The sequence below is a fragment of the Miniopterus schreibersii genome (assembly GCF_964146895.1).
Source record: "Miniopterus schreibersii genome assembly, chromosome: 3".
Lineage (NCBI taxonomy): Eukaryota > Metazoa > Chordata > Mammalia > Chiroptera > Miniopteridae > Miniopterus > Miniopterus schreibersii.
The window spans coordinates 63,795,521-63,823,131 of NC_138103.1; the positions used below are offsets into that span (position 1 = coordinate 63,795,521).

The following is a 27,611-nucleotide window of genomic DNA, read 5'->3' on the forward strand; positions in this document are numbered from 1 at the left end:
ATGATGATGAGGGGTTAATTGATAAACCAGGCAATACATTTCGTTATAAAGTTAGTTACGGCATAAGAACAGACAATGTATTATCAATGGAAAAGAGACTCTAGAAAGAAATTCAAGTACAGTATATAAAAGGATTTTTAGTAGACCTTAACTATTTGGAGGAACATAGAAACTTATTCTAGAAAATACAACAAATTAAGTAACATAATTTAAAGATTTAAAAAGAAATCATTCTTAAAAGATGATGATTTTTACAAATACCATTTTTGTGTAACAAAAAAAGTTAAAAGAAAAATTAGGAATAGATATTTGCAACACATTTCAAAATATTAATATATAACTATAATATAAACATAATAAAAATATCAATGTATATAATATAAGGAGCTCTTGCAGATCAATACAAAAAATACCATAGAAAAACAGGCATAAAATGTTAACTGGAAAAAAAAGAATATGCAAATACCAATTATTACAGGAAAACAAAAAAAGATCAACACTTGATAACCAAAGAAATGCAAAATTAAAAAACATGATACTATTTGTCACTTACCAAATTGTTGGTTTTAGTTTTTCATGACAATGCCAAACAATGCTAAAGAATCAAGGAAAGTACTCCCAGCACTGGCATTCTGAAGGAAACACTGCTTTAAATGAAACTCAAGGAAATATGGGTTTGCCTAAGGAATAACCTGAATGCTAACCTATTTTAACGCCAGGTAAAGAGATGGACAGATATTAATATAATGAATAGCTGTGACTTTGAATTGCACATTAAGGAGCCACTGAAGGATTTCTATGGCCACCTATGGGAGTTGAAAGAAATGAACCTTCACAGACCCTGCCCTATGTGTCACTTCATTTGGCTCGTCCAGATTTGTATCCCTTATAAACTCTACATATGTGCTTTCCTGAGTTCTGTGAGTCATTGTAGTCAATTAGGAACCTAAAAAAAGCTGGGGAAACCCCCAAATTTGTAGCCAGTTGGTTAGAAGTACAGATGGCCTAAGGGCCGCCCTCCCCGAATTAGTGAGTAGTGTCTGAGATGAGGATAGTCTTGTTGAAGGCTGTGCCTTTAAACTGTGGGGTCTGTAACTGTGAATGATTAGTGTCAGAACTGAATTATACTATACCCATATCCCATTACTACTTTTTTTTTTTACAGTTGGGGTATATGTAAACACATATGCCTAGAAAAGATGAAAGGATATAACTTTGTTAATAGTGATCTTCCTTAACTGTTAGGATTATGAGTGGTCTTTATATACTTTTCAATACAGTTACTGTGAACATAAAATATTTAAACCACTCATTTTCAAAAATAAATAAGGGTAGTTTACTGGGAAACTCACCTTTTTGAGCTTTAGCTGTTATTTCAAAATATTTGACAGTAAGATCCTGAATAGAGAGCACAGCCATGTGAGCTTTCCGCTGCCAATCAGCATCTTCTTTTTGTAGACTTTCGATTCTTCGGGGACCCAGATAATCATTCTCCATGGAAATCTTCAGAGAGAGAAAAAGAAAAATTAAGAAGTTCTTTTCTTTCCTTCTTTTATTCATTTCTAAAACATTTATGAATGTTTACATATCAGGCATTGTGCTTGGTGCTAAAACAAAGAACATCTGTTTTTCCCTGCTCTAGAGTACTAGCTATTAGTTCATAACACAAGGACATTAATAGTAATGCTGAAGATACTGACACAAAAACCTGTCCCCCTTCCTCCTTCCTATCTTCTTCCTCATTCTTTCTCCCTCCACTTATAAATAAAAGGCATATAGCAAAATGTTGTAACTGGTTATTTTGCGGTGCTGCGATGATGAGAAATTCATTGCCTCCTTTGTGATAACTATATTTTCAGATTAAAAATAATTTGTGCCAATAAAACACTTATTTAATAATCGATAAGTAAAATAAAAACTCAGATTTTAAAACTGATATTATATAAAAACCAAAACATTCACCTACTGAAGGGCTCTGGGTAAAAAATAACAGAAAATTTAGCTTTGGATTATTTGTAAGAGTCATGACTAAAACAAAAGCACCAAGGAAAGTTGAAAATCAAATGATGGACAGGGACATACCAGGTGAATGCTAAAATAAAATTCACTGAAGTGACAATATTAATATAAAAGTATATAAAATCACTACACAGGTATGTTTAACATGGAAGAAGAGTGCAACCCAGCAAGAACAGCACACTCTTCTGTTTTATCATACATTGAGAAAAGACTGTTAAAAATAAAATGAGAAGTTAATACCATACTAGGAATGTGAAAAGAAAACATACAGAAAAATATTAATACACTCCTGGCACACTTTTTAAAAAGTTATCAAGTGTTATAATAAGCCACTAAAAAAATTGTAATGAGTTTCAAAAGTAGAAATCATACAGGCCATATTCTCTAAATGGTGCAATAAATAGAAATTAAAAGTCTAAAACCAAAATGAAATTTTAATCACCTGGAAATTTAATATCCAGAGGAAGGTAACATTTACTGTTAGCAACAATAAACTTGCTCCTTAAGCAAATCAAGTCTTCCAAATAGAGAAAAATATATAAAAAGAGCACTTAGTGCCCAGCACACAATGAACAATTTATTAGCAGTGTTAAGAAGGACAATGCCAAGGCTGAAGGAGGGGTCAAGAATAACTTCAAGGTTAGGGGGGAAAAATATGTATGTGGAATTGTCACTTCCTTTTTTAAGTGGAAGAATACCTTATTTCGAAAGGGAGAAGACAGAGGATTTTCTTTTTGCTTATGTTAAGTTTGACTTTGCAAAGGTCACGGCCAGAGATATAAATCTGGGTCACCTTGACACACAGAAGACATTTAAAGCCATGAGAATAAATGAGGCCATCAAAGGAAATCATGAGAAAAAGGCTCATGACTGAGCCCTAAGTTAATTTGGCACTCAGGCTGGGTGAAAAAGTACATACAGAAACCAAGACAGAAGTAGGGGGTACACCAGGAAAAGTGTGGAATCACATAAGGAGCAAGATTCAGAGGAGGAGAAATCAACCCTGTCAAACACTATTTAGGGTTCAAGTAAGATGACAACTAGTATCCATGGTCTTAACAACATAAAGATCACTGAACTTTTAGCAACAACAATTCTGGGAAATGAGCAAACTCCCTTTGCCCATTAACTCACATCACATCATCAGATCTCAGCTAAATTACTGGCTCACTTCCATACATGTTTTTAATGAGGAGAGAAATGTGGACACATGTAAAAATAAATACTCTTTTGAGAGAGATGTATGAGTGAATTGAGAAAAAATGGTGGTGCTAAAAAAAGATAATGCTTAAGGGTAGGCTCTTTGCTTTTTGTTTTATTTTAATGGCAGATCATGGAGCAGGCTGAGTGGTGAAAAGAAGTATCCAGCAGAGGAAAAAACTAAAGATGCAGGAAAAGAGACGGGGCTAACAAGAGTAGGAAGGTCCCTGAAAGATGAGAAGGGACAGGATCAGAGTACTGGTGAAGGGATTTGCTCTTGGTAAAGGGAGAGACAATTCCTCCATGGCCCAGAGAAAGGCAGCTTTGGGGTTTGCTAAAGGAAGGGCGAGGGGAACACCTGTTTGATGCTCTGCTTTCCCCTGTGAAGAAAGAGTCCAGAGAAGAATAAGACGGTGCAGGGGAGAGGAGAAGGCAAGACACAAAATAGCTGTTTTTAGATGGCAGGGTGACAAACCATTTGGAAAAACTAATTAAGTAAATATTAAAAGTGAGACAAACCAGGGTAGTGTGGGTAATGGTGAAAAAGACCCGCACTCATATACTGCCCGTGGAAGTGTAAGTTGATTGAAACATTCTCTAGGAAGTATTTTATGATACCACACTTTTTAAAGGTATTTAAGACAATAATAGTAACCAAAGATGTTCACTGCAATGTTGTTTGAAATAAAGAGAACATGAATCCTAGATATCTAATAATAAGAGAAATTTATACATGATACACCCATAAAATCTAATTCTGTGCAAAAATAAATAATGTTTATGAAGTTAATAACATAGGAAAATGATTATGCTATAAGTATTAAGTGAACACAGGTCAAAATCATAGATATAATTTCAATTACATAAAAGAATGTCCCACAAAAAAGAGACAAAATATGTAAAGTGTATTATTATTGATGTCATCTTTTGGTAGTGAATTATGGTAATATTTTTCTTCCTGTTTAAAATCTGCACTTTCCAAATCTTTTCTATTATACATATCATTTATAAGCATGAACAAGAAAAATGCTTTTATCTCTTCTTGGGTTCACAAACCATACCAACTAGACAGGCTGAAGACACATTATCCCAGAGGTTTCCTGTTTCTAGTCAAGCAAACAATGAGCTCATGTTTTCATATATGAAGCCCAGAAAGAGGCAAAATTATGAGACTTACCTCTTTTTTCCAGTGTGTCGGGAGGGAGAGGAAGTGTTGATATGATCAGAACCTAAATGTCTTCCTTATTAATTTGGAAGCAGAATTATGTAAACTCCATTTCTGGGACTAAACAGTGCCAAGCAGAGACAATTAAGCCAGTAGCAGCAGTTTGGATTCTTGATACCCAATTCCCTACTCATCTGGACTGGATTGTTTTTTAAGTCTCGGAAGATGATTACTGTATCTCCAGTTTCATACTGCAGGAGTCAAGCTTAAATGATGCTATTAGATATGGTTGATTTTTTTTTCCCCTTTTAGATTTTCCCATGGCTAATATTTGGATATCATTTCAATGATATAATTTGAATAAAGAGACTACTACTACTGTACTAGGTGCTTTAGAGGAAATATATGAGTAAGATGCATATTCTATACCCAAGAAACTTGCAATCGAATGGGGAGATAGGGAGACATATCTGTGATAAAGAAATGTCTTGAAATGAGACCTTGCTCTGCTGTGAGACCTTTGACAAATCACGTAACATCCAATTCTTCATTCTAAACGATCATGTATAATACCTGCTCAGTGCCAGTATTGTAGTAGGCACCAGAGACAGCAAGATAATCAGTCTAGTGGAGTACACAGACACCCAAATAAAGAATTATAAGAGTATAAAAAATGTCATGATAGAGTATGCCTAAGGTACCATGGGGAGCACCAGCTGTGGAGTCTGGGGTGCAAGCCTGAGCAGACTTTCCGAAGGGAATGATGAGTACGTGGAACTCTGGCCAGGTATTGGTCAGAGAGAACTTCGCTGTTTACAGGGAGGTGGGTGGAGGTGGAGGCGGGTCTAAGGGGGATAAATGGTGCTGGGGGGGAAAATAAAGAAAAAAAAAGAACTTAGCTGTTTAGGACTGACTTACTGAGGTTCGTAACTGCAGAAGCTTTGGACGGAGAGATAGGATTTTGACAGGTACATATGGAGCATATGGGAAAAGAGAACCACCTTCCAAAGACATGCTGGAAGCAAGAATTAACCTGAGCAAAAGCCCAGCGGCACGGAAGTTTAGTGTATAAGGAACAGAAGTCCAGCCTGGCTGGAATTCAGGTAAAAGAGATAAAGGTAATAGGAGACAGGACTAGAGAAGGAGGCTGTGATCACCATGAGGAGGACTTTAAATGTCAGGCTGAGAAGTTTGTACTTAATTTGACAGGAAACAGGAAACTCTGTGGGATTCTTAGCAGTAAGCGGCGTATTTAGACTACAGCTCAGATTTAAGAGTACTAGAAGACTTGTTTGCTATAACAAAACCATCAAGGTTCATGCTTTTTGTTGTGCTAACTTCTGATTTTAAAATAAGCTAAAAAGTATAAGATTAGAATTCACAAATATGGAATAGAAATTTAATAAACAATGCAGCCAAATTTTAAACTCTTAGCACATTATGAATAGAAGTCCTTTTCAATGACACAGTTAAACTTTGTACCCTTTAAAGAACTTGTATGTTTACTTTACCTAAGACCATAAGCTAGGTTACTAGAATTTTTCCCCTAATTTTGAACAGCTGGTATGTATGTAAATTTCTGTCTATCAGCTCCAAGTTCAACCTACTGCCTTATGAAGCTAGGGTTCAGCTCTGCAAACCACATTGGGGCTTTGCCAATCAGAAGGGAGGGAGGAGGATTTCAGTTGGAGGAGGTAAAAAAGATCTGCTGTTTCCCATGTGCATCACTTCACTGTTTGCTGTTCCTGTAAGCATCACTCCAGACTCGGGACTGCGACCTAGCACCTGCAGTTCTTTCCTGAAGCAGCTAACAGAATCCAGTGTGCAGTTTTTCCATCTTTGCAAAACCAGCTTTACTGTGTGTCCCCAGCCCCCCACTCCCAAAAGACAGACCAGTACCAGCCCACCAGTGCCCTATCCCCAGAGATCAGGGTCTATTCTCTGGTGCAGCTCAAACACACCAGCACTAGACGAGCAACGTCCACTTCCTCAGAGACCTGTTTCACCAGCCCCAGGCCCAGGCCCAGGCCCACCCTCTTCACTAAAGATTTAATAATTACCACCTCTTTCCTTTGTACCCCCCAATCCTAGGAGTTGTGGGTATTTTGGCAATAGTTAACTCTGATATCTTAGAGTTACGTGTTATGTTCTTGCCTTCTCAACTATCTGGTTAACAACTTTATACCTAGTTAACAATCCTTTATATTAGAGCTCCTCTCTGAAATAACTGGTTAGATTTTCCAGTCAGACCCCAACAAAACCAACTATGGAACAGAAATTCAACAAAAGAACAAGCGATGTTCAAAATTCAAAAATCTTAACTCAGATAATTAGGATAGTAATTCTTTTTACTTGCACAATTAAACACTGTACAAAGAAGTAAGAAAACTTGTATTATGGTTTTTTGAAGAGAGAAAGTTGAAAAAAAAATAGTGGCAATTATTTGAAGATAACTTGCACTTAGTTGTTGGATTATCTTTACCTTCACTGTACATGTATATTATACAGAGCACATACTACGCTTTTTTAATACTGCTTTTATACTGACTTCTGAAATTTAGTAGCTAATGTTGCAGCCAACTGTTTAAAAAGGTGATTGTAGTTTATTGCACTTAAGACACTAAGCTAGGATAGGGTACTGAGTTCTTTTCCTAACTTGGCAAATTTGAAGATGTACAGCATTGGTCATCTGGATCATGTGTTAAAAACAGTGACACCTCTGTTTTCAATTTCAGAGCTAGAAAGAAAACAGTGCCTGTTTTTAACATGGAAAAAAGTATGTGTCAGTTTAGGTAGCTAGGACATTGAGACTAGTTTATAAATACAAATTTCTTGGCATGGAATTACTTATTATAAAGTACATCACTTGCTTGGATACTGGGTTTTATATGAGAAACTTAAGTGTCATTCCTGACTATTGTTGGGAGATTGAAAAAGAAAAATAACAACTCCAATTCTTAGGTGAAACAAATTCCAAGAGAAATCTGTGAATATACTGATGGAGCAGTACCCATAAATGCAAATTTTCCAGCCCAGGAGTCACCTGAAGGTGACTGTTAACAGAATGACATGATTAGCGTCAGCAGTATCTATTCATAAATGTTTATATTCAAAGCAAATCTTAGATGTAATATGCTCAGGCAAGAGTGTAAAATAATGCATTTTTAAAAGGTGAGAGAACTTTAAAGGCAAGGAAACCAAAGAAAAAAATAGCTCAGGTAAGAGATAGTGGTGACACTATATAGTTCACAGTGTGCATACTATAGAATAGTGGTCCAATGGTGTAAAAATGCACCCTACACAAAAGCACCCAACAAAGGGGGCAGAGTGGAGACTGAAATCCAGCCCATGCTTAGCCAAGCCATGTGTACTGTTGCATCTGCTCCCCCCCCCCCGGGGGGGGGGCTTTTCTAATCTGTCAGCTGGGATAGGGGGTGGATAGGTATTTTTTTCTATTTCACAAAGACACCTATAGATTTGCTTGGTCCTGGAGGAGGAAAGGGGTGGAGGAAAAGAGTACATTCAAAATTTAACTAGGAGATAAGTGTAAAATGTGGTGACTGGCTACAAAGGGGAAGGAAGACATAAGGAAGTCTTCTAGTTTCTAGCTTATTTACTTACGGCAAGTATTAAAAATAAGTTGGACAGTGTGTTTGAAGTGCTTATAGTTGATCCAAGACGACGATCAGCAGGCCAACTCACTAACTAACCCAGACTCATTAAGATACTGGGTTTAAAATCTAGAGAAGACCATCTAGTTTAAATCTCATTTTGTGGAAGAGAAAACTGAGACCCAGAGATGATATAACTTTTGAGTTAAGTGTGCTTCATCCCTCAGCTGTTTCAAATTTTATCAGATTGTGTTTCTCAAACTACAGTGTGCATCATAATCACCTAAAAGATTTATTAAAACAAAGATTGCTGAGCCCCTTTCCTAGAGGTTTAGTAGAGGAGATCTGAGGTGAGGCCCAAGAATCTGTATTTCTATCAAGGTTCCAGATGTTACTGACGCTGCTACCAAGGGGTCACATTTTTGAGAACATATTAGACTTAAGAGTCTAGGAGCTACTAAAGGTTTGTGTATCTCAGAAAGATTCCCAGGCCTAAAGTAATGCTGGGTAGGAAGGAGCTGCTTAATGCTTACAGATGAGACAGAGGGTTAGTGAAAAACTTTCACTAATTTCCACTTATGTAAGTATAATAATTAAGACTATTTTAAAATACATTTATATAAAATATATAGTAAGCCTATTAACATTAATGGTAACATCATAGAATATTAAATATAAAAACAGATAAATACATTATATATTTGGGACACCAAATTAACTTCTTTCCTAGCATAATTTAATATTTAGGTGATTGAAACCACTGGAAATTAAGTTCTTTTTAAAGAGACTAAAGGATAAAGGTCACCTTTTGGCTCTCTAAGCAGCAACACGGTGGTGGGCAAGAACAAGGGCCTTAAGAAAGGTAGCAAAAAGGGGGCCAAGAGGAAAGTGGTTGATCTAGTTTCTAAACAAGATTGGTATAATGTAAAAACACCAGCTATGTTCAATATAAGAAATACTGGAAAAACACTAGTCACAAGAACTCAAGGAACCAAAATTGCATCTGATGGTCTCAAGGGTCGTGTTTTTGAAGTGAACCTAGTAATCTGTAGAATGGTGAAGCTACATTTAGAAAATTCAACCTAATTAGACAAAAACTGCCTAATTTCCATGGCTTGGATCTTACTCATAACAAAATGTGTTCCATGGTAAAAAAAAAATATGGCAGGCCATGATTAAAGCTCATGTTGATATCAAGACTACAGATGGTTATTTGCTACATCTATTCTGTTGGTTTTACTAAAAAACGCAACAATCAGATTCAGAACATCAACAGGCCTGCCAAATCCAGAAGATGATGGAAACCTTGACCCAAGAGGTACAAACAAATGACTTGAAAAAAGTGGTCAATAAACTGATTTCACGTAGCACTGGAGAAGACAAAGAAAAGGCTTGCCAATCTATTTACCCACTCCATGATGTCTTTGTTAGAAAAGTCAAAATGCTAAAGAAGGCCAAGTTTGAATTAGGAAAACTCATGGAGGTTTACAGTGAAGGTAGCAGTTCTGGAAAAGCGGCTGGGGATGAGACAGGTGCTCAAGCTGAATGAACCAATGGATATAAACCCCACAGTCGAATAATCTGTTTAAAATCCAGACATTTAATGGTGACTATATAAAGAACTTACACAACTCAATACCAGGAAGACACACAATCCAATTTAAAAATGGGCAAAGGACCCGAATAGACACTTCTTCAAAGAGGACATGCAGATGGCCAATAGACATGAAAAAATGCTCAACATCACTAATCATCAGAGAAATGCAAATTAAACCACAATGAGGTATCACCTCACACCTGCAAGAATGGCTCCCATGAACAAATCAACAAACAACAAATGCTGGCAAGGATGTTGGGAAAAGGGAACTGATGGGAATGCAGACTGGTGCAGCCACTGTGGAGAACAGTATGGCGTTTCCTCAAAAATTAAAATGGAACTGCTGTTTGACCCAGCGATTCCACTTCTGGGTATATATCCTAAGAATTCCAAAACACCAATTAGCAGCATTATTTACAATAGCCAAGATCTGGAAACAGCCCAAATGCCCACCAGTATATGAGTGGATAAAAAAGATGTGGTACATTTACACAATGGAACACTACTCGGCTATAAAAAAGAAGAGTCTCTTACCTTTTGCCACAGCAAGAATGGACCTGGAAATTATTATGCTAAGCGATATAAGCCAGTCAGAGAAAGACAATAATACCATATGATCCCACTTATATACGGAATCTAATGAACAAAATAAACTGATGAACAGGATACAGAGGCATGGACACACAGAACCAACTGAAAGCTGTCAGGGGAGAGGAGAGGGGGACACTGGATGAAAGGTGAAGGAATTAGCCAAAGAATATATATGCACAGCCCATAGGCACAGACAACAGTGTGGTGGTGACTGATGGCCGGGGGGGAGGGGGGCAGAAGGGGCACCTGGGTAAGATGGGCAAAGGGGGTGGGGGTAATAGTATCAATGATTAAAAAAAAAGTTAAAAAGAAAAGAATGAAGGTCAAACTCTATAGCATCCTAGCCCCCTGACCACCTTTCCTTTCATTTCCTACAAAATACCTTAGACCTGAGGCATTCCAAACAATTCACAGCCTGAGGAGTAACTAAAAAAGCAGGCTTTGCAGCCAACAGATGTGTTTCAATCCCAGCTATGCCACTTACTGGCATCTACCCATGGTGCTAAATTAGTATGTTGATTCAGTAATTTGTTTCGATAATTTATTGTGACTAAAAGCACAAGTACTATGCCCGTTTACTATATACCATTCTTGTTTTCATATACCCCTATCTAGAATAATCTCAATTCCAATTTCCAATACAGAGACAGGTAACCATTTCCTACTGAATTGCTCTTGACAATCCCTCTTCTCCCATATATCATTAGGCAGTGCTGATCATCCCATTTTGTAACTTTTTAAAAAAATGTTTTTGATTTTAGAGAGGGAGAAGGGAGAGACAGAAACATTGATCAGCTGTCTCCTGCACACCCCCTAATGGGGATTGAGCTCACAACCAGGCATGTGCCTTGACTGGGAATTGAACCCATAACCTCTTGGAGCATAAGAAAACGCTAAATTCACTGAGCCATACCAGCCGGGCTGGATCCGATATTTAATATTATGTTAATGAATACTGCATCTACATTCATGAGGGATGTTAATCTGTAATTATCTTTTTTCTGTAAATGTCATTTGGTTTTGGTATCAGGATAATTAATGCTAATCTCGAAAAATAAGTTAGAAAGTATTCCCTACTTTGTTTTCTGAAAGAGTTTGTGTAGAATTAGTACTATTTCTTACTTCAATGTTTGATAAATCCTCTAATGATGTCATCTGGAATTGGAGTTTTCTTTGAGGAAAGGTTTTAAGTTATAAAGTCAACTTTGTTAATATGGGACTATCAAAATTTTTCCATTTCTCCTTGAATCCATTTTGATAGTTTGTATTTTTCAAAGAAGGTTTCTCTTTCATTTAAGTTGTAGAACTTACTGGCACAAGTTTGTTTATATTCTCGTTAGCCATTTAAAATCTGTAGAATCTGTAGTGATAGCTATACTTTCAGTACATATTGATATGTAGGTCTCTTAAAAAAAATCAATTTAGCTAGGTTTATAAAATATATAACAGTACCATTTAAGACACTTGTCTGACACACTGTATGAGCTCACAAACTAAATCTAATACTTCTATTTAAAACTTTACAAGGGTAGCCCAGCCAGCGTGGCTCAGCAGTTGAGCATCAACTATGATCCAGGAGATCAATGTTCGAGTCTCGGTCAGGGCACATGCCCAGGTTGCAGACTCCACCCCCAGTGAAGGGTGTGCAGGAGACAGTCGATCAATGACTCTCTCTCATCACTGATGTTTCTCTCTCCTTCCTTCTCTATTCCTCTCTCTGAAATCAATAAAGATATTTAAAAAAAAATTTTTTAAAACACACAAAACTTTACAAGGGTAAAGAATAAAAAATAGTAGTCGCAGTTGATTGAGCATTTAGGAACAATATATATAAACAGTAATACAGTAAAATACCATATTTACCTTTTAAAAAGTCATGAATTTAAAAATTTTGTAATCTATTCCTCCTTACCTATATTCTGCTTCTCAGGAAAAAATGAGCAATGTGTGATGCTAGTCGGTGACACAGCACGAGAAGGTCAATCAATTTGCTAATGTTAATACACATCTTGATATAATATGAAAGTAAAATGCAGAGAGATTCTGATATGGGGCCTTCATGTCATTCAGCTCATTCCTGCCTTCCAGTCAAGTTCTCAAATGACAAAAATCTTTATTTCGTTTAAAAATTTGGAGGATGTTCTAGTGTCTTATTTACAAGTTACCATTTTAACCAAAATACCAAGTTTATGATAAATTGATTGACAGCCCAGTGTTTCAGAAGTATTAATAAAGGAAAGTGTGAGAGTGTCAACTGTGTGACGAAGTCTGTGCTGCTCTATATCCTGATTCACTAGCAAAGGGAAAAAAGTACACAGACATGCTTCACCTTATCATAATTTCTCAAATATACTACTCATCCTTGCTCTCAAGCATAAAGTTCCCAAATAATTGCTAATTTATCTTTTTGAAAAAAATTTTGTATTTATTTATTTTAGAGAAAGAGGGAGAGAAAGTGGGAAGGGGGAGAGGGAGAGAGACAGACAGACAGACATAGACATCAATTTGGTGTTCCACTTATTTATGCCTTTATTGATTACTTCTTCTATATGCCCTGAATGGGGATTGAACCTGCAATCTTGGTGTATTGAGACAAAGCTCTAACCAACTAAGCTACCTGGTCAGGGCCTAAGTAAAGATGCATGCCTGAGAGGGAAGTAAGGCGTGGTGCTCCAGAGAGAGCCCACTGCTAATTTCTCAAATATATATTTTTTAGATGATTTGTTTCCATTTAACCCATTATGCAAAAACACCATTTTCACGTCCTATCAGCAACATTTCCATGTGAATTAAACAGAGTAACAGTTATTTGAGATTAATCCTTAAACACTTGCCTCAAAAAATGTAATATATACTTTACACATGAAAATTAAATATCATGAATTTTAAAGCTCTACCATTAAATCCTTGTAACTTTCAGAACATGGTCTTCCCAAAACAAATGTTCCAAAACTTCTGATAAAGAAGTCTAGGACTACATGGTACCCAAAACGTTAAAAGGGAGATAGGAGAGAGAGAAGTACAGGAGAGGGGGAGGGGATCTCTCACTGTATTTACAATTGTACTTTCCAGGCTGTTCTTCCTGGCTACTCAGAATTGTCTTTTGGGATGCTTTAAAATGATGTGTTCAGGCTGTAGATAACCCAAACCTACCAAACTAGAATCTTTGGGGGGCAAAGAACCAGATACATACAGTTTCAAAAGCTCCTCTAGTAATTAAAATGCATGGCCAGCCAGGTTGAGAACTATGAAACAGGCAGGCTACTATTTAGGTTAAAAAAACCTACCTTGATCTGCTGTCTCCGTAGCATGGCAAGTTCTCTCATGTCTCGAAACGGCTGCAGTAAGTACTGATAGAGCTCAGTTGTGGCTTCTGCAAGGCTGCTGTAGGCTTCGTCTTCCATCTGATACAAGTCCAGGAGCTCCACCATGCTCTCTGTATTCTTGTGCTTATCCAAGAGCTGTGGAGCAAGAAAGTTTTACCACAAAGAAATCCGAGTAACAGCCTATAAATACTTGCTGTTTGCTCCCTATCAAGAGGACCTGGGAGCCCTGAAACACAGAAGCAAGAGGAAACGAAAAGCAGATTGCTTTTCATCACTCATATCTATGCCTCAGGTGTCTTATCATTCAAGATCGCCTCCTGAGTTATCCTCTTCAAGCTGCTTTCACCGTATAATTCCTGTTCTCTGTATTTTCTAGGACTCCATACTATTTATTTGCCTAGTTAACTCTTTAAAAGTATTTTCCATGATCTTGTACCTTTCTCCATATTGATTTTTAAAAATTTTTATTACTAATCTACAAAGTATCTATCAACTCTTGCTAATATTATTTTACTAATTTCCCCAAATCTTCTTGCCACTCCTTTCCTCCTCCCAATTTGGAACTCAATTTAACTTTCTTCCAACTCATGCCTACTGCTTCCTTCAAAATCTAGGTTAAAATAAATAAATAAAACCTAAACTCTAAAATAAGCTTAAGACTGACTATAACAGATGTGTATAACTCTTACTTTGCATTCCTTGGTACTCACATATGTATCTATGCATGTATGTGTGTATATATATATATATATATATTCTTTCACTCATTCCTCAACAAATATGGACTGAGCATCTAACACGTTAGGCAGTGGGCTAGGAGCTGGGCATACAAAATCATGGTCCCTCTCCTCATGGAGTTTACGGTATAGCTCCATTTAAAAACATTACAAACAGTAATAAATGTTTTGAAGATTATTTTATGTTTTAAAGTATAAAAGTGACACAATGAAACAAAGGGCCCCATAAAAAAGAACAGGAGGTGGAGAGATGATGTTACATAAACTGCAACCTACTTTAGAGAATCGGTAGAGAGAAAAGACTCTCTAAGGAAGCTTAAGCTGAAATTTAAAGGATGTCTAAAAGAACATGTAGCAAAAAAATATTTTACATATTTATTCTTAGTGTCCATTTACTTGGTGACAGTGTCATCCCCCAGGCACACAAAATTCTGCTGTTCTTTCTCATACCTAAAGCTTTCACTACTATCTTCCTTCCCCAACTTCTTGCTTTAGTTATCACATTTTGTTAAACACATTATTATGCTGAATTTATATTTTGAATTCACTTCCCCCCCAAGGTTCTTGGACGAAAGTGAAGAAGCACCTGGGGCATTTAGTATTCTGCCTCCTGTATCAGTAATAATCATGGTAAATCAGATAATCTACATTAAAGTGCTTTTATAACAAAACTACCTCATAAATATTAGTTATCATTCTACTGTTTCAAGGCTATAATTCCAACTTTCATGGCTAATTCGGAGAATTTCCACTTCTAGCATCTTCTGAGTAGTACCTATTAGACAAACTAACTCTCTGACAATAACTATAAAACCTGGGCAAAATATTATAAAACAGCTACCTGAGCCCTGGCCGGTGTTGCTCAATGGTTAGAGTGTTGGCCCACACACTGAAGGGTCGCAGGCTTGATTCCCAGTCAAGAGCTTTGAACCTGGGTTGCAGGTTCAATCCCCAGGCCTGGTAGGGTGGGGCACATGCAGGAGGCAACTAATAAATGTTTCTCTCTCCCCCTCTCTCCCCTACTCCCTTCCTTTCCACTTCTCTAAAAATAAAAAATAAAAATCAATGGAAAAAATATACTCAGGTGAGAACAAAAACAAAACAACAGCAACTTTTAAAAAACACCCAACTACCTGAAGGCACTGGAGAGTGGCCAAAAGTAAGTAGAACTTGGAGCAGGCATCAATACTTCGAAGAAAGGAAAGCCATAAATGAGTTTTAATTTAAGGCTTCTAGCCTAGGGGCAGGCCCCAGTGGCTGCCAAAGGAAGAAAGGAACAGTGTGGCTAAACACAGATAGAAACCTATAGTCTTGGTGGCATGAAGAGTCAGAGAACAGAGTTCAGAACAGTCATGGCAGCTAAAAAGTAAGGGGAAAATACTGAAACGGACAAAGCCAAAGGAGGAAATCCCAAATATGTATATAAGTAAATTAAAACCTCAGGTTGATTACTGAAACTAGAATGCAGAGGACAGACTCTAAGCACTGCAACTAAGCATAAAAACTTAGTATTTTAGCTGCTGCCTTCTGCAAGGAAGGCAGAGTTTGCAGTTTTGAACTAATTACATTAACTGTGCTAAAACAAAATTGTATAAATCAACATTGGAGGAATCTAACGCCACCCAGAGGCTCTACAAGGTGTCACTTACAATGTCTAGAAAACAATCCACATGAGCATACCTACAGAGGAATGGGAAAACCAAACTCAGTACTCAAAGGCGTTTGACAGGGACTGACTGCAAGATGAAGCAGATCTGGACCCAGCAAAGGTTTTAAAGCAGTTAGTATAATGACACTAGTGGGCACTAAGGAAATATGCTCACAAAGAACAAACATACAGAAAAATCTCAAAAGAGAAAAAGAAACTTTTTTTTTAAAAAAAAGCACATTCTAGAACTCAAAAATATAATATCAGAAGTAAAAAATATGCTTGATGGATATAAAGTATAGTAGTAAAGACAAAAGACTCAGTGAACTTGAAGATAGACTAAGAGAAAGTATCCAATCTGAAAAAGAACAAGACATGAACAAAGCCTCAGGGATCCCTGGGAAAATACTAAAAGGTCTGAGATATACTTAATAAATTAGTTGGAGGTCCAGGAGAGGAGAAAATGGAACACACACACAAAAAATTTCATGAAGTAATGGCCCCAAAAACCCAATTTTGGTGAAAGACATCTATTTACATGTTCATGATCTAAGAATCCCAAGCAGTAACCCAAAACTAGATCACAGTCAAACTGGTGAAAATCAAAGATGAAAGAGAAAATCTTAAAAACAGCCAGAGAAAAAACACCACATAAAGAGGAATAAGCATACATATGAATGCTGACTTCAAGTCAGAAATGACGGAGAACAGACCGCAGTAGTGTGACGTATTTAGCTGAAATAAAGGAAAAAACGCTGATTTTCCTGCTAATCCCTATTGTTTTATAAGGTGGTCAGACCAATGTCTTCCCGCTTTATTAACAAGTGGTTTTTGTTTTTTAATTTTTCATTTGATTTTAGAGAGAGAGGAAGGGAAAGGGAGAGAGACACACACACATTGATTTATTGTTCAACTTATTTATACACATTCATTGGTTGAATCTTGTATGTGCCCTGACCAGAAATCAAACCCGCAACCTTGGCTATCGGGACATGCTCTAACTTACCGAGCTACCTGGCCAGGGCTTAACAAGTGGTTTTTGGCTGTTGGTTTTGGTTTGTTTTTACTTTATTTAAAAAAATATTTTTAGAGAGAGAGGAAGGTAAGGGAGGAGGGAGAGAGAGAGAGAGAGAGAGAGAGAGAAACACTGATGAGCTGCCTTCTGCCTGCACCCTGACTGGGAATCAAACTGTGACCTTTTGGTACATGGGATGACACTCAACCAACTGAGCCACACTAGGCAGGGGCTGGTTTTAATAGAGGTCTACTAGAACAAAAAGAATCAATTCAAACATAGGTGATTTTAACTGATAATACAGAAATGATTTACAGATGTGGACAGAGTCCAGGCCGCGTGGGATTTTGCTGTATGCTGAAGGCAAAGAGATGTTAATAAAGGTTTTCTGTTTTGTTTTTCTTTCAAAGATGTCTCTGGTTCCAGGAAAACATCAGGGAATACTTTCCCAATTGAAACAGAATTTGGTAAAAGAATGGATTTGGGATAGAGGGAATTAAGGATGACTATTAGGTTTCTGGCATTCACTGAGACAAAGACGACAAGAATAGACAGGTTTTTAGAGTTAAAGATTATAGATTCAGAGACACTGTCCAAGTTGCTCTTGAGATATCCAATAGGAGAGGTCATGTAGGGGATGCAAAACGTCTAAGATCAACCTTATCTTTAAGAAGTCTACAATCTAACTAGGGAAACAAAGCAACAGACATAAAAGTAAATAAATGATTGTAAATAATGGTAAAAGCTTAGAGAAAAAAATGGATCAGAGTAAGTTTAAGGCAGTTGAAAAGGTGTTCTAGAGCTAGGATCTGAGTTGGGTCTTAAAGGATGGGAAGTACTAAACAGGTGAAGAGAGCAGCCCAGACTCAAGAAATCACATGAATACAGCAGGAGAAATCTGGGTGGGAGGAAGGGGGTGGCAAAGTGTTATCATGCCCCTTGAAGTAGAGGGTACACACTAGAGAGACCGGGCACCGCAATGATCTAGAAATGCAGCACGTTCTAATAAGTGGTGAAACCATCTATGGAGCAGAAAAAAAGATTAATGCATGTGGTCAATCCGCCCCATTTAATTTATAGTTCACAGAGTTTAACTTACTAAGTAACCATATCAAAGTGATGGTTATTTAGTACCTGGTTACTCAAAGTATGGTCTGGGACCAGCAACACCAGCATCATGTGGGAACTTGTTAGAAATATAGAACCTCAGGGCCGACTCCAGACCCACAGAATCAGAATCTGAATTTTAATAAGATCGCGATAAAGTATGCATGTCCAGGTTTGAGAAGCATTCCTTCAGTGCTGCTTCAGTGCTTAAATATCTTAATATGCCTTTAACTATAATGTGAGGAAGTCTCTGTAAAGTGATATAAATTATGTGTTCAATTTTCAAATACATGCAGCTATGGTATGTAAATTTTTCTTGAATCTAAAATAATTTTTCCACTTACTTTCTCTCACTATATTTACTATTATTTTATATTAGATCAATGAGCACTGTTTAACTAAAATTAAGCCAAAATTCCCATTTCTCATGGTTTAGTTCTCTATTGAAGCATTTCTACCTATTTTAAGAAAGACCAATCACAGGAGGACCTCCGTCTTTAGAAGATAGGTACAGCCTGGTCTAACATCCAAGCACTGGCCAGGACCTCATCTCTAGTACATGGGACATTCAATGAAGTTGGATGTTTAAAGGCAACAGCCATTAAAATCACCAAATTAACTCTCTTCATTCTGATGACATGCTTACTTCTTATTGTTTTGGTGTTTTTTAATTATAATTTGCCTTTTATTCCTACAAAGAAACAATAAAATGATCATGAAGACATTCTGGTTCTTTTGAGAAAATCTGCTTATTAATTTAAAACTGGAAATAAAATTCAATTTAATAGAAACTGAAAAATTTCAAAAGAAATAGAATTCAATAAATGGTTATAATTTCCATGAAAAAACCAACAGCCCTTTTATAGTAAATATAAGCAACCACCACCAAGGATTCCATTTATAACAGCAACAAAAAGAGAAAACTACCTAGGAATAAACTCAAAAAAAGCAAAGTAAATAAAATGTTAAAAGAGACCAAAAGACAATGTAAGTAATGAAAGACTAGTAAAAATATCAGTTCTTAAACAAAATTAATCTATAAATTTCACACTGTAATAAAATGGCCTCTTGACATTTTACGCCATAAAGTCAGAGTTCACATGGAAAACTGAGAGGGTAAAATAGAAACAAGGAGGAAACTACTTAATAAACATTATTTGTGAAGAAGGGCAATGGCCTTTCCAAGTATTACATATATTTTCTCTAAGCATCGAGCACAATAAAGTAGTAAAGAGTTCAGATATATGAAAATTTACTGCGTGACAGGCCTGAACCATTAAAAAACTGTGTTTGTGATACCTGTCATTTAATCAGGAAAAGTAAGTTAGATCCCTACCTTACTCCTTACAAAATAAACTCCAGCTGGCTCAGCAACTTAAATGCAAATAACAAAATCATAAAAGTAGGAGGAAAAATGAGGGAAGTTTTGTGTTTTTTTTCTTTAAATAATCTCATCACTGGGGACTTTTAAAGCATGACTCAAAATCCAGAAACTATTAAAAAAGACTAATAAACTTTGCTATAAAATCTTTAAACTGGGTAAACAGGCATAAAAAATAAAATTAAGAAACAAATGACAAAGGGAAAAATATTTGCAACACATAGACAATTTCCTTAGTCAAACAACACAATTAAAAACCAGTAAAGAATGGAATGGGGTCACAGAAATGACTCCTGAACAAATAAAGACTCACTCATAAGAGAATTGCAAAATAAATTACAAACCAAAACTTCCCATGGATAAAATAAAAAAGGTTTTGAAAATAGTTTTGTGTTGAAAAGGAGATAAAACCAGAAAGCAATTTAAACAAAATGCACATTCTCTTTGACGCAGCAATTCCTCTTTTAAAAATGTATCCCTGCCCGGCTGGGTGTGGCTCAGCGGTTGAGCCTCGACCTAGGATCCAGGCGATTGGGGTTCGATTCCTGGTCAGGGCACATGCCCTGGTTGTGGGCTTGAACAATGACTCTTTCATCATTGATGTTTCTATGTCTCTCTCTCCCTCTCCTTTTCTCTCTCTGAAATCAATAAAGATATATATATATTTTTAAAAAGTATCCTATAGATATACTTTCACGTGTGAGAAAAGATACAATATTTTAATAGCAAGAGCAAAAGATCAGGGGGGAAAAAAACCCATGTATCAAAACAAATCCATTCAGTAGAGTATTATTTAGCCCTAAAAAACACACAGCCTGTTAAGAGAAAAAAACCCCAAGACGTATACTAGAGCATATAGTATGCTGTCATTGGAGTTGTTTAAAAAGTAGGGAGTGTCAATGTCCTATATATCTTTGTATATGTGACTGAATCTGAAAACACACAAGAAACTCTTTTGGGTGGTTACCTTTGACAAGGGGAACCACAGACAAGGGAATGAGGGTCAGAGGAGAAAAGATTTACATTTCGATTATACTTTTTCCAATCATATCAAGTAAATACATACATTTTTTTTTAAGGAAGGTGGTGGTGTTTTTAAATTGAGGTAACTTTACATAAGTTTCAGGTGTACATTATAATTTGATATCTGTATACACTATAGTGTGCTCACCACCAAAGCTCCAGTTTCCACCATCACCATATATTTGATTCCCTTTACCTATTTTGTCTCTCCCCTCTGGTAACCACCAGCCCATGAGTTTGTTTTTGTTTGGTTTTGTTCTTTTGTTTCTTTTTGTTTTATTGAAATCATGTTTTTGTTCTTTTGTGCCTGATTTACTTCACCCGGCATAATACCCTCAAAACCCATCCGCATTGTGGAAAATGGCAATCTTTCATCTTTCTTATGGCTGAGTTGCATTCCACTGTATACACAGTTAACCCTTCAACAATGTGGGGGCTAGGGGCACAGACCTTATGCAGTTGAAAACCTATGTATACTTAGGTTGGCCCTCTATACGCAGATTCCCAAGCTCAGATGAAAAATCCTGTTTCGATCTGCGGCTGGTTGAATGTACAGATTTGAAACCCAGGGATGTGGAGGGCCAATTGTACATTTATTGAAAAAAACCCTTCTATAAGAGGAGCTGTGCAGCCCAAACCCAAGCTGTTCAAGGGTTAACTGCATACACCACATCTTTAACATTGTGTCTATTCCTTATCCATTCTACCCATGGACCCTCAGGTTGTTTCCATATCTTAGCTATTATAAATAATGCTGCAGTGAACACAGGGGTACATATTATCTTTCAAATTAGTGTTTTCATATTCTTCAGATAAACACCAGATGTGGAATTGCTGAATAATATGGTAGTTCTAGTCTTAACATTTTGAGGAACCTCCATTTTCCACAGTGGCTGCACCAACTTACAATCTCACCAACAGTGCACCAGGGTTCCCGTTCCTCCACGTCCTCTCCAGCATTTGTTATTTCTAATCTTTTTTATAATAGCCATTCTAGCAGGTATGAGGTGATATTTCATGGTTTTGATTTGCATTTCCCTAATAATTAGTGATGTTGAACATCTTTTCATGTGCCTGTTGACTAACTGCACATCTTAAGAAAGGTTTTATTCTCTAACCCCTTCTCCAATTCCCCACACACAAAGGTATTTTGGCTTACGCATACAACTTTTCCAAAAGATAAAGTATAAGAAATAAGAAAATAATACATGTTTCTCTTTCTGTGCCTACCTACCTATTATTCATAAATAGGTAAGTCTTGTGTTGAATCAGCTATGTTAAGCTACAATTGAAATGTAGGATTATGAAAGGAATAGCTGCTGTATGAAAGATCAATTTATAATGACAGCACTTTGCTCAAGTCCCAGAAATTAGTTTTAACTGGTGGCAAAGGTACTGACTTCCAACACAGCTTTACCACATCAAGACTACAGCTATCAGAAACATCATAACCAGATTAAGAAAGGCTAGAACAAAAAAACTTTTTAAAAAAAAAAAAAGCCACAATTATAGTCCTTATAATGAATTATAAGCTATCCTTTTATAGTTTTAAAGGCAATAAATTCTCTCCTTACAAGAAAATGTACATTCACAGAAGCCCTTTTTCTTTTATTCCCCTTGAAAATGGAACTCTTTCAAGAGCGATTTTCTACGAAGTTTTAGGAATAGAAGAACTGTTAAAAGAATGAGGGGGAAAAACAAAACAGTAGCAACATTTCTCAATTATAAAGTTCCCCAGAGTCATTTACAAGTGATCAAATGCCCTGACTCAAAAGGAAGACAATCCTCAGACACTGTTTCTTTGAGCTCTTCTTACAGAGACACTGAAGTAACTGTAACACACCAGTTTAGATACTATTTTCTGCCAACACAAAACCAAGTCACTATATGTTTATTAAGTCACAATTCCACTCTACACAACTGTGTGCTATCAACAAGAAAATCAGTTATTCTTTTCAAATATTAACACATAATTTCCCACATGCCTTTTATTCTCAAACAGAACAGTACAGTACTTAACAAAGCTATTATGCAGCAACTAAACTTAATACTCTTGCAGAGAAGCCCAAGGCATCTCACCTAACACTGCTAATTTATTAATTTGTCTTCTTTGCTATAAAGTTTCATGCTTTTCCAATGTTAGATTACCTTAAAACCAATTATAGCTTCAGCTGGCGATCTACTTTAAGTATCTGCAAATAATCTTAGTAAAGGAAATGCATTTTAAAACTTCAAAAGATGTAGTTTACTAATAAGCATTAGACTTTTTAGTCTAAACCATTTCCTATAAACCACTAACCTGTTATAATAATATAATTTAATTTTCTATTTTGCTAATCCAAACTGACGAAATCCAGGAAATAAACTTGAGCTGCTGACATTTCAGGTCATATAAACTGCAAAATGTGTGAAGTGCTATAAATAATTCACATAAAAAAAGAGTAGAAAGAAATTGGAAAGTGAGTTGGATTATTTGGGATTAAGGATTTTTGGGAAAGCCTAATTTAAAATGTGGAAAATGGAGATTTGCTAAATTTGAGAAGACTCACTGATGGACATGAACTGAGTTAGAATGTAGATGGATCTGCATGAGAATACAACATGCCTGCAAAGGATGATTTCACAAGGGCTCGAGTACAACCAACATAATATAAAGGTCACAATACAGAGATGCAGAGGAAAGAAGGGACAGGGGCCTAGAAAGTGAAGGGTGGAATTATTCCTGCTCAAAAGCTGACACATATCTCATGCAATTTTAGAAAATCATTTTGTTCTCTGGATACCTTTTTTGCCTCCCTGATTTAATCCTGATAAGACTAGGCTCTTAACCTACGAGGTCTCAATTATTGATTCTTGAAACAAAGCTCTGCTTGTTACAAAATTTCTCTAGGGCAAGGACCCACAACACCCCCCCCCCCAACTTTTATCAGGTTCTTAAAGGAGTCAACGACAACAGTTAAAAACATTTTTCCATGACCCTATTATAATCACTGCAACAGAGAAAACTGCAAAACCAGCCTGTGCCACTTACTCCTTTCCCCAGTGCTATTCAACTTGGTCTCTAACCCAGTAACCCATTACAAATATAGGACAGGAAGACACCTACTGTGCTTAATTATGGAGTCCCCATCCTGCACCTTGCCAACCAGAGTTAGTTCAAGGGTCATTTCTCTGACATCATGATTATAAGACTGCTACTATCCTTGAAGATCTTGGAATAATTTTTGAAGTCCTAGATATAAAATTTAGAAGCTAAACTCTCTTATGCCTAGTTTCATAAACTTCTTTCCATCTTTAATGTGTCAAACCCAAGACTGAATGTCTTCTTATATTTTTCATTAATTAGGAAGATGTTTAAGAAACAACATAATCCACAAATAATATCTTCACCATTAATATCAAGATAGGAAAATAATTATGAAAAGGGGTAAGTCAGGACTAGCACTGAGGTGGCTCAAAAGGGAGAGGGCTATCCTAGCAATGAAACTGGATCTGCGGCCCTGGGATCTACCTTAGATCTACCAGGTCTGCTTCCTCAACTGACTAGTAAGGACCAATGACACACAAGTTTTCCACATTCACAACGCACACTGCTCAACTCTGTTTTTGTTTTGTAAATCTGTTCAATAATTTTTATGTTATTTCTATGTTAATCATTATTTGTTAATAACTGTTAAGGCTGAAATCCAATTTTAGACTGGATTTAAGGGCCAGTGACAACAATGACTCATTCTGATATTTTAAAAATTGATTTTCAGATTCTTTACTTCTATATAAGTGGTAAATTAGACTTCATTTTACTTGTGGGGAAATACATGCTTTTAGTTAAAATGTTAGCTACATGCCAACATGTAATGTACAGAAACCAACTTTGAAAAACAGATCGAAGAACATCTGCTGAACACCTAACTGTGTAAAGAAGCACTAGAGCATTTGAGGCATTAGAAACACAACAACAAAATCCATCTTTGTCTCTTAGGGACTTACAATGTATTTTAAAGGGCAGGAGGGGTCCCCATAAAGAGAAAAACACAGGGCACCACTTATGGATGGTATGAGCCGTACATAACATAAGGCCTCTGTATTTTCTGAATTTCTGACAATGGTCAGAAACAGGACAGGCATCTGATCTGGCCCCAGTAAGAAAGGTGGAACCTAGATAAGCAAAAAGAGCAAGACATGGGGTAAGGAGAGGGTCCTGTACAATGGAACATGGTATATGGTGAGTTTCACGAACAATAGTTAAAGAGCTTGGCTACGATAATGAAAGGTTCATGTAGGGAAGAGAAAGAGTGGCTGGCAGGCTAACCCAAATGACCCCGAGTGGTAGGGATTTGGACTCTGTCTACACTCTGCAAGATTAAAAGTTCACTGGTGTGTGTGTGTGTTTGGGAGCAAAGTACAGAAAGTCTATATTGCAAGGAAGACACTGGAAGAATGCTAAAACTAGTCTAGGGATGAAACAGTGAGATATTAAGCTAAGATGGCTGCACAAGCAACATGGGAAAGCAGTAACTAATGCTGAGTGTGATTCCCCAGTTCTTCAGTTCAAAAATTGTATTTAACATTTCTGAATCAGTATGCATTTACAAATCAAGGCGTACATACAACCCAGTGTTGTTTGCCAACGTTGAAAACACTTGCAAAACTGGTCATGTATCATAATCAGAACCAACAAACACCGGATTTGGAAGAACTGAGTAATTCTGAGAATTAATGGGAGCGAAGCATTTCCAGGGATTCTGCAAAGGTTCAGATTAAAAGTGGCTGCACCAGATAGAGCCACAGACCAAATCAGGGATGGTAGGTGGAGACTGTGCTCTGGATAAAGGAAATGAATAGAACATCAGGACATGTGGTATAAAGGACAGTTGGAAATGCAGGACTAGAGCTTTGGGGTGAGGGATGGCCACAGGGCAGAAGGAAAGTACAACTTTCTATCTTAAGATGCCAGGGGCACACGCACTTATACAGAATAAAACACCAGTTTTTAAAACAACCTAGTCATATATTATATAGGAAACAAATAAGAATCGACAATTTATAAAAACTCAAAAATTGTATCTCCAAAAATCATGACCTGTGGCACAACAGCAATGTGCTGCAACCCTCCCTCTGCCAATTACTCTATCGTCCGTTCCATCTGGCTAAGGGGTCGCTCAGATACTGCAGTGTACCCAGCCCTGCTATACTTTCCAAGTCATTAAGCTAGAAAAGGGGTTTAGGGTTATCTCCAGGAAAAAACAAATTGCAATTACAGTGCTGTTCTTCGTAAGCACTGGGGTAAGCCTGGCACATATTTTATACAAATGGCTTCACATTTCAGAAAGTGAACATTATAAGACAGGTTCAGTTAGCCAGCTTACCTGTATTTATATAAACAATTCAAAGGCGAGATAAAGCAAAATCTACCTTAACCATCTAGACCCCGTACCCCAAAGTGCTTGGCCTTCCCTGTAATAAGAACACTTACAAAATCCAATACTTTATCTATAGAATAAAATTACATTATTTATAATAAAAAAAAAACACCAAAGGTATGCCCAACTGTCTTAAAACACATTAATTTTCCATCCCTTCCCAACCAAACATGAATGGCAATTTTCAAATAAATTGACTTCTTAAAAAACACAAAAAAAATCAGCATAGGAAAGTAATCTAAATTCTTTAAATAAGAAATAAAATCCTGAATCCTTTGAAAAACATACTAAATAAAGATGGAGAGAAACACTGATTATTAAACATGTTGTACCATAAAAGCACATTTGTGGTTTCTTTCCCCCATAAGGACAATATTTTAAGTGGCGGTTGGACTTCTTAACCACACAACCCACAAAAATGACTACCCAAAATAGAGGTAAATTTGTACAAGTACAATGAAAAATATTAGCATACAACATTTTGCAAGAGGAAGTATTAAAATGCTGGTCAGAAAACAAAAACAAAACAAAATACAGGTCAGAAATGCCAGCACTTAAAAGAAAGGCAAGTTCTATTAAAAAGAAAAAATGAAATAGTCTTATTTCAAGTTTTAGGTCTCACAAGGCTCCACGTATAGAGTAAAACCTGTTCAAGAAGCAAATCCAAGGCCCTCTAGGGAGCCAGAAACTTTATAACACACTATTTACAAGGATCTACACATGCTTCACTGTGAGTTGGCATATAATTTACTTTTACTAAAATAATGAATGTTATTCATTCCCACTAATTTTTCAAGTTTAAATATTGCTACTCTAAAGTTAATTCTAGCCCCCTTTCTCTCTTAATCCTTCATTTCTTTAACCTTACCTCTTGTAACCTTTTCATTTTCATTTAGCAACCCCAATACCAAAATTCACATGACCTAATATAAAAGAAAAAAAAAAGAGGCAGGATTTCCAAATTAAAAATAAGACGTTAACACCCTTAACTGCCTTCCTCTCCCACCTAAGCCAGAAAAATTTAGCCATTTATTTAGTAATATTATGAGGGGAAGGGTAGGATAATATTGACTATTTGATGTTATAAATTACTTAAAAATGGGAATAAACAGTGAGAGGGAGGAGGTAGATTTTAGATCTTAGCTTAGAATGTATCAAATGCCCTAGGTTCTCTCGGGGTGGGGGGGTAGTATTTGGAAATGTTTTGGGAAGAAAATAAGTTTCTTTAAAGTAAGACATATCTGTGAAGACTTTGAAGGAAAATTATCGCCCAGTCCAAACCAACTCACCCTTAGCAAGTTTAATATAAAATAGAATTTACATAGAATATTTAAACATCAGTATAACATTTACTCTTCCTGTGGTTCTAAAAAAATATATTTTTATAAATGAGTCTGTATAAGAACGACATGAATTCTGTCTCACATTAGAGCTTTATGTATCATACATGCAGGCACAAATTTAAATCAGCCTCCTTTGGGATTTCAAGGTTCTCTAATCACAGACAACATTGTTGATTACAGTATATGTACGTAATCAAGGTTTATCAAAAACAGTCATCAGCCAGTCACTGTTAATGTTTTTGTCCAGTGTTAATGTTTTTGTCCAGCCTCACTCCCTTTCTACAGGGATGAAGACAGTCCAATGGTTAAGAAAGCAGGCAGGAATCTGTCAGGCTTGGATTTGAACCAGGTTCTGCATATTAGATATGTTATCTCAGGCAAATTTATCTGATCTCTTTGAACCTATTTCCTCTAGTGCAAAATCCCTA

The 27,611-nt window shown here is 36.5% G+C and overlaps 1 protein-coding gene and 1 pseudogene across 2 annotated transcripts in view; one reads left to right on the top strand and one right to left on the bottom strand.

Moving 5' to 3' along the window:
• Positions 1 to 27,611, bottom strand: part of JMY (junction mediating and regulatory protein, p53 cofactor) — a 63,199-nt gene that overhangs the window by 27,263 nt on the left and 8,325 nt on the right. Inside the window, exons 2-3 of the mRNA XM_081133643.1 lie at positions 13,471 to 13,644; positions 1,353 to 1,503 (exon numbers count right to left, since the gene is read on the bottom strand). Of these exons, the coding sequence (XP_080989769.1) occupies positions 1,353 to 1,503; positions 13,471 to 13,644 (325 nt within the window). The remainder of the gene's footprint in view (positions 1 to 1,352; positions 1,504 to 13,470; positions 13,645 to 27,611) is intronic.
• Positions 8,913 to 9,544, top strand: LOC308555387 (40S ribosomal protein S3a pseudogene; annotated as a pseudogene). Its single transcript has one exon. The product of its transcript is annotated as a 40S ribosomal protein S3a pseudogene (transcript).